This window comes from Notothenia coriiceps, unplaced genomic scaffold (genome assembly GCF_000735185.1).
Source record: "Notothenia coriiceps isolate Sejong01 unplaced genomic scaffold, NC01 NC01_scaffold00035452, whole genome shotgun sequence".
In the NCBI taxonomy this organism is placed as follows: domain Eukaryota; kingdom Metazoa; phylum Chordata; class Actinopteri; order Perciformes; family Nototheniidae; genus Notothenia; species Notothenia coriiceps.
In genome coordinates this window covers 208,357-216,717 of record NW_011368153.1, presented here as the reverse complement: position 1 = coordinate 216,717, position 8,361 = coordinate 208,357, and the positions used below count along the sequence as shown (strand labels likewise).

Here is an 8,361-nt window from a genome sequence, read left to right as displayed (position 1 = left end):
GATGGTGTGCATTTGTCACACTTGTGAATTCAAGTTTGTGATTGTGGCACAGATGACCAGCAGAGACTGCCAACACGTGTCCCTCTGATATACAGGAGTGTACTTTTTCCAAGCCAAGCCACTGAAACCATGTTTGAATACTGAAGCACGCACAGGAGACATCCACATTTCCTATGGATGGTGATGGTGTTATACCATAACTGGCAACCCTGTTATTTGGCTCCTCTGTGCTTCGGCTCAGCAGTGTGACACCATCTGTCTACTGGGTGTTGTTGTTTGGTGCTGCTTGACTTCAGCTTGAGAGGAAGCCACTCTGCCACTCCTCAGGTGGCACGCACAATGTTTGTAGGAGTTGTCACTGGGTGTGCGAAAAGGTGGCAATAAGCCAAGGTGATGGTATCAAGAGTTTTAGCTTCGGAGAATAGAAGAGGCCCCGGTGTGTATCCCTGGAGAATTCCACAATCCTCAGGTGTGACAGATGCGACAACGGAGTCAGAGTATTTAGCACCTGGAGGTCAGGAAGAGTTAGACTCAGCAAAAGCGTCTCCTCCCGGCCAGGATCAGGTGCTCTCCTTGGGGATGACGCTTAACTGATACCAGCCCTGACCCTGTATTAAGTGGTGAGTATGTGTGTGTGTGTGTGTGTGTGTGTGTGTGTGTGTGTGTGTGTGTGTGTGAGAGAGCGCCAGAGAGGGGGCATCTCCTCCTGATTGAGACTGATGCGTGCCGATCGGTGGCCAGGCCGTGCTCAGCGGCGTCTCGGCAGTGTCAGTTGAAATTAGCAGCCGTCAATGAAAGACCCTCAGACCAGGAGGATTCATTAAGGACTGCCGCCCCCATCTTAGCACACTGACAGCCCTTAAATCTCACACCCTTGACACACACACACACACACACACACACACACACACACACACACACACACACACACACACACACACACACACACACACGCACACGCACACACACACACACACANGTGTGTGTGTGTGTGTGTGTGTGTGTGTGTGTGTGTGTGTGTGTGTGTGTGTGTGTGTGTGTGTGTGTGTGTGTGTGTGTGTGTGTGTGTGCCTGTAGGCTACAGGCACACACACACACACACACACACACACACACACACACACACACACACACACACACACACACACACACACACACACACACACACACACACACACACACACACACACACACACACACACACACACACACACACACACACAGTGCGACACCAGTAATAAATATACCATGCTGTGTGTTTACTCACATAAGCTCACCATCACTCAAATTATGACGGAGAACCATTAGAACGCGAAAGAGCCTCAGAGCTAATTGTTAGCGCACATAACCCCCTCCTTCCTCACTCCTCTGACATTCAAACTTCAAAATATTAATTTGGTCGGGATGATCCAGGTTGCTCTTGGGCGACTGACAAAATGATTGAGGAAAGGAACGACTTCCTGCCGCTGTAGCAGGAGTCACAAACACTACTTTTAATTAGGCAGCAATCTTAATCAGTCTGTTTCTGCCTGTTGAAGGACGGAGAGCTAAATATAAGTTGCATTGGGTACGATGCCTGGCAATGTGTGCTTTTTCTGCTATCTAAACATTACGTCATCAACAGTTTGAAATAGATTGAGATGCTGAATTGTCATTATTAGAGATTGTAAAACGATGAAACAGGCAGAATAGAAAAAGGTGAGTTGTGTTGACTCGGTTGTACTGAGCAGCGTTTATAGATACACAGCAAACTAAGTCTTGATTTGATTCTCAGGGCACATCCTGTCATTTACTATTTGAAGAGAATAAATCGTTTAAAATGTGGATAACGCAAGAAGAAAAAATAACAAGGACCGAGTTTCTACATCCAATTCTGTCCTCACCCTTTTTTACTCTCTATTGCAGAGAGAGTTTTCCTCACCCTCTATATGTCCATTTTCTCTTTAATGCCAAACTTTAGTTAAAAAAGATCCTTGCTGGACTTCTTATCTTGAACATTTAAATAATCTTTTTTTTATCACAACAACAGATTCAGACAGTTTTAAATCCATGATGTAAGGATGTCTTCTCTGCATTTTATCGAGTGTATTTCTCATAGTACCCTTCATACTGAAAAGCCTGTCGTACGTAATCCCATTGGCAATAATAGCAAATAGAATTAACCCTGGATATCCTGAAAGACAACTTGTGTTTCACAGGTTTTTTTAAATAGGAACAACTTGATGTTGATATCTCACCTCAACGATAGCCCCGTCCGGTTGACGGAGGAAGTGTCTGTATCTCTGTTTCTGCCCACTCAGGTACAGAGTGTACACTGCTACATGGGTGCTGGTCTCCCCCTCTGGTGGGGGTTCACCCTCCCTTGGGGGGTCATTAGGGACTGCTGAGCCTGCCAAGGGGTCCTCTGCTGTCCAGATATAGTCGTAAACTGTAACCTAATCAAGCAAAGACATTAAAATACATTATGATAAATTGATGATAATGAAAAACTCTAAGATCCTGCATAAAAAAAAGGTTTAGGATTCAAGTTTTTAATCAAAAACCCATGTACCGTATATTATAACTGGCAGGAACCCACTGAGTTGCTCATTTTATTTACATACAACTGCGTACACCAGATAAGCTCCACTGGTGCATCAGCCGCTGATTCCTAGAGAGTCCTGTGGGGCCTGATCTGTGGCAGGTAAAGAGACAGGTTGTGTTTGTGATCATGCATACAGATGTATAATCCTGGTGGCAGGCTTGTTTATGACTCTTTGTGTGTCTGTGTGTGTGTATTGGGGGCTTACACACCTGTAATGCGCTGCCCTTCTGTATTAGGGTGAGACACGGGGAGCAAGCGGAGCGTGTAACGTGTTATATAGGTCATGTAACTCGGAGTCATCCATGTGTGAAGATCATGGAAGCTCTTTCCCCCTCTGATAGTGTCTGCGGGTGAAGGCTTTAATGTGTGTTGATCATGCATTAGGCTGGATCTTATACATTATTTCAACTTAAAGGCAAGGCAACTTTGTTCATCCCTATGCAACAACATTAAATTAATGAGAATATCGAACTGTTGTTTGACATAAATCCTGTGTTCCTGCTTCAGACTTCCGGGCAAAGTGAGGCCCTTATGTCCTGTTCTGGGACTTGATAATTACTAGCAAAAGGCGCTTTCACACCAAGTACTTTGCCGAACTTAGTTCATGAGAACTTAGTTCAGCAGATCGCGTTCACACCGGAATAAGTCCCTGAGGGAGGATAAGGCAAATGAAGCCACTGACGTCACTTCTTGTTGTTCTGCTTTGGGTTTACTGGCAGGCCGAAAACCACTTCACGGCGTGTACTGCCACCCGAAGTCCCCGGCTGGAGGTCCCCAGCAGCTTCTACTGAAGCCTTCCGAGTAAATCGCCAGAACGCCGACATCTCCTTATCACTCCACCGCTCCCACGTTTTATTTTGTGTTGCCATAAGTTAGTCTCTCTCCGTTGGTGCGCGGGGCTAATGCTAATAATCTTAATGCGGCTAAATAAAATGGGGGCTTCACAAAACTTTTTGGGAGTTTTACGGGGCGTGGTTTGCAATCCGCCCAGCCAATCAGAAATGGGAACTGTTCACCCCCTTTTCAGTCCCTGCTAGAGAGCAGGTACTTTCATGGGAGAAAAAGTTCTCATGCACTAAGTTCTAGTTCCGGATTTTTTTTGGTGTGAACGCACATTTTCGGAACTATATTGGAACTATACTGGGAAAAGTACTCCGGTGTGAAAGCGCCTATTGAGTCACATACCTACACATTCAAAATTCACATGTATAAAACTATTCAAGATTCAAAGATTTAAAGGCTTTATTCTGAAAGGCTAAAAAGGTAAATCGCAGTTGTTGGATTTAAATATCTCAGTTCCAGGCTCCTCCAACAGTGCAACATACAATATAGTTAAGAAATAAGGAAGTCAAATAGTCCAAACGTGACACAATGGTGCAAGTAAATGCAGAGATAAGGAATAAGTATGTAAACTATCCCTAACTTAACGTACACTTTAGGCTAATTTGAACGCCAAATGACCTCATTTTGACCCCCCATGCTGTCCTTTTAACTTAGTCATAAGACATACCATGGTCACGTTGAAGCACCAATGGCGTTAGTAAAAACGTGCAAACAGTCTGTACGTCCATCTGCTATAGGGAGAAATGTAAGCCATAATGCAAAAGTTATCCAACACCCCAGACTCATACCAGGTAAAAGCTCATGGACCCACTCACACACACTTGGAGTAATGACAAGGAGGAAGTTTTTCAAGTAGTTTCTTAAATTCAAGGTGACCTCCTAATTGGCTGCGTAATTATGATTGGTTTAAAAATACAGAAAAAGGGAAAAAGGCAAACTCATTCAGCAGGCCGTGAGTGGCAGGGTCAAGCTGAAGGAGAGGTTTAATTTGGTGTTGTATCGCTGTCAACCCGCACTTATAAACGGTTAGCCAAACACAACTCTAGGCACTTCACCGAGAAAACAGTGGGAGCCATTACCGCACTCGTAATTGGAGACGTTGCATAAACGGCAAACCAGAGGAGAAAGGACCTCATTGTCAAAACGTCAAAGAGTCACGAGTGCAGAAAGACTAGCGAAGAACATTTAAAAAACGTGTGTGTGTGCATGTAAGGGGGAAGTAAGGACGCAAGGATGCATCTCTTGAACGCTAATTAAGACGCTCATTAGTGAAAACGCCTGAACTGCGCCTTGCCTCCAGCTTGGCCTCTGCCCACACTGGAGGAAACTGATTACCTGAGTCCTTTAAGTAATCAGCACCTCTGCTAGGCAGCAATCAGTCTGTTTGGATAGTGTGTGTATGTTGATTTGCTGCTTTTTTAAGGAAGTACAAGTGTGTGCAGAAACTCCCAGGTTCGTTTCCTACCTTGTGTGTCTTGTGGGACGATACAGTAAAAACATCACAACCATTTAAAGTCACGAATATGGAGAGAACTGACATCTTTCCCGCTGTGCTAGCCACAGGAAGTCCGGCTATTACCCTGTGAAGGCCCAACTCAAGGGTTTCATAACCCAAGCTGTACAGGGGTGATAGAAACACCATGTATTCAGCCTCCTAAGTCACTTTGGTTAACACACCTGCTCAAATCCCCCTGTTTGTATGTTTTTTGGCTTGCATGAAAATAGATTTGTCTTTATGTTAGCCATGCCACCATCCTACGCTAATTAGCACGTGAAATCCAGTTGACAAGACTAGACAAAAGCTTGAAAAGGTGTTTGTGTGTTCGGTTTGGGTGATGCCATTTCATGCAATGCACCATGGCTCTCAGGACTCATCACCGCCGAGACACAAAAAGGGAAAGAGCATTAGAGGGGCCTGTCTGCTCGACACTACTCTGTTCTGCTCTGTTGTGTTACGTTATGGTGCTAGCCTGGCTTCTAGCCCTAGCTTGAGTGCTCTCTCCACTCCACCATTGTTCCATTTGATAGCACTAAGTGACTGATTTAGGTTCAATGCCTGCATGGAGCAGACAGGCCAGCTGTGGGTTAAGCAGATAGCATTCAAGTGAGCTAACCCAATTGAAACCCAATCAAGCCGGGATTTATTGTTGGGGTCTGTATTTAGAAATCTGATAGAGTCTGCATCAGTCCCTTGACTTGCATCAGGAGAGACGGGCCTTATTTATTTTAGCGGAGGACTATAAACGGCTGTTTTCCAGCAGGGACATCAATTTCAGGATTTGTAGACATTACCGCAAATGCACACAGAGGACGGGAGGGAGTGACAGGGGCACAGGAAGTGGAGATGACACAGCTGCAAACATGGCTCCATGGCTCACAAATAGAGTCTGTCTTTCTCAGAGAAGATGCGATTTCACACCAACCGAATGATACCGTATGAAAGCAACATAAAAGCAATCAGCACTTAAATACATGTGCCTGTGGATAACTTTTTTTCTTTTAAAATGGGCTGACATGTTGTGAAAAATGCCTGACCTGTCAATCATGTTTATTCAATCGGTGCAAATATAAAGTCTGTCAAGAGATGGAGTTATAATTATTTCACTGTGGGGTTAGTGTAAGGCCAACACATAGGCACCACTGCTTCAAAAATGAAAAGGATATAATTTTGTGTTAAAAGGAGGGCCGTAGTTTGAGTTAGTGAAAGTAGAAGTTGTTGAGATTTGTTTTCTGTCTGGTTATTTAATATTTGTGTTTACTTTTGGCTCACATGCTTGATTAGCATTTAAATGTGCCTCTAACAGCTAAAAAGAGGGAGGAAAGTATTTCTGGGAATTAAACAGTAATTTTCCATTGTCCTTTACTGTCATACATATCTATATCTCCTTCATTTCGTTGGACACAAACAAAGCACATATAGTTCCAATGGGAATCACTCCCGTTCAAAAATGTGAAAGTCACCCATAGAGCCACCATTTTGAAAACACTACCAGAAGGGGGGATGCATCAGCGATTAATAAACACAAACCAACAAGGCCCCAGAGTGAGTGAGTTATCCATAGCCATTAAATATTAAGCTTTATGGAGAGAGGGAGTTTACATGTGTGCTTAAATGCATCAGTGTATGATGTATGATGGGAACACACATGTGTTTCGCTGAACTGAAGGGAGGAGAGAAGGAGAAGTCTCCACGGCCGGGCAGGCTGAGCCGGGCTGGCGACTGTCCAGGACCGGAGCCTGAGGCGTGGGCACGAACAGGCCTGTCGGTCCCCCTGATCCTTTAATGATTGATCCAAACTAGATAGCCATCATTACCATTCGTGCACTCTCTCTTCCCCAGGTCTCCCTGCCTCTGTCTAATTTTACCTTTCATTTGCATGTTCCCATGGACTAATTAAATCTTTCCTCTCTCTTTCTCTCTCCCTCTCTCTCCGTGTCCATTGGTATGAAAAATAATGCAGCACATTATTATGTATGAAATGTGAGGGAATAATGTATTCCAGTTGGTTGAAGTTCTGTAGACCCTGTATGTAATGAGCACAACAGAAGTCGACTTGCTCCACAGCCAGTGAACACCATACCTCCCTTTCCTCCCCTCTTAAAGACAAAAGCCTCCCTCCATACTCCAGCCACACACTTCACTTACCCACCATACATCCATAGGTGGGCTTTGGTTTTCTCCTGCCACTGCCGTGATCATTTTGGTTTGTAGTTCTGTCCCACTTGGCTTTAATTTACAGTGGAGAAATAATTAGAATCTCACTTTTACGAAGAGTGGAGTGAAAATGTAAACAATGCTTCCCTGCGGGCGGGTGCTTCATCACTTTGACAGGTGCATTTGAATTTGCCTGGGTGGCGGACAGGTTTGGTTATTTATGTGTCAGTCGCACATGGAAGCCCCGGCTGTGGCTGGGACTACGGCTGCGACCGAGACTGGGGAAGAGATTGGAACTCTGTGGAGAGTGGGAGATAAGTTGAGATTTGGGAGAACACTGAGGATGGTGCTGGTTCTGGACATGGTGCTGAGAACAGGGCTGTTGCTGGTCCTTGCACTCTGAAAGGTCATAGCGTATTAGGGTTAGATCCGGATGTGGATCTTGTGTGTATCTTTGGCGTGGGGATCTAGGTGCTTTACTCGGTGGTATCTTTGGAAATATATTGAGCAACAGCTGTGTATGGACTTGACTTTATCTCAAATAAAGCTTCCTAGGGTTAGGGTTAGGAATTCAGGTTTGCCCCTGTAAGAGACAGCCTGTTCAATCAAGACATGGCAATGGATGAGGCTTAATGGTCTCCATAAGGGCCTCAAATGGTGAATGACATAAGATTTTGAAAGGGAGTATCATTGTTTTGTATCAAATAAATGCTATATCAGGGCACTTTAAACTACCTAAGGATGCTAAATTGTTTAACCAAATATGCCGTCAGAATATTATATCTTAATTGTTTGTCTTTTAGAAATGGCTTAAATGCTCATAAAACTTTATTAACCACTGTATGGAAGCTACGGTGTGTTCGAACAGACCAGGTCACTGTTTTCAATATCCTATATTTCTCTATCTCTTGTATTTATTTGTGTGTAACCATTTGACACTAGATGTTTCGGTAGATTTCAAACAAAAGGCAGTCATTACACGAACATGCAGCGGGCACACTAGATAGAGCATCAATGATTATTGCCAAGTGAGAGAAGAGGTAGACGTGGTTGCTTCTTTTGTCCACAGTTCCACACACACACACACACACACACACACACACACACACACACACACACACACACACACACACACACACACACACACACACACACACACACACACACACAAACGTCCACGCTCAAACAGACAAAGCCTCACACAGTGCGAGGCAACGCATGCATGCATCTCCAGTGCCTGCGGGCGCTTGGGGCTAGGCAGCAGGGAGAGGGGGGGGGG

At 44.5% G+C, this 8,361-nt stretch overlaps 1 protein-coding gene across 1 annotated transcript in view; it reads right to left on the bottom strand.

Annotated features, from left to right (window-relative positions):
- Positions 1-323: 323 nt before the first annotated feature.
- ofcc1 (orofacial cleft 1 candidate 1) overlaps positions 324-8,361 on the bottom strand; it is a 66,507-nt gene continuing 58,469 nt past the window's right edge. The window contains exons 21-22 of the mRNA XM_010791412.1: positions 2,238-2,435; positions 324-446 (exon numbers count right to left, since the gene is read on the bottom strand). Coding sequence (XP_010789714.1) covers positions 324-446; positions 2,238-2,435 — 321 coding nt within the window. The remainder of the gene's footprint in view (positions 447-2,237; positions 2,436-8,361) is intronic.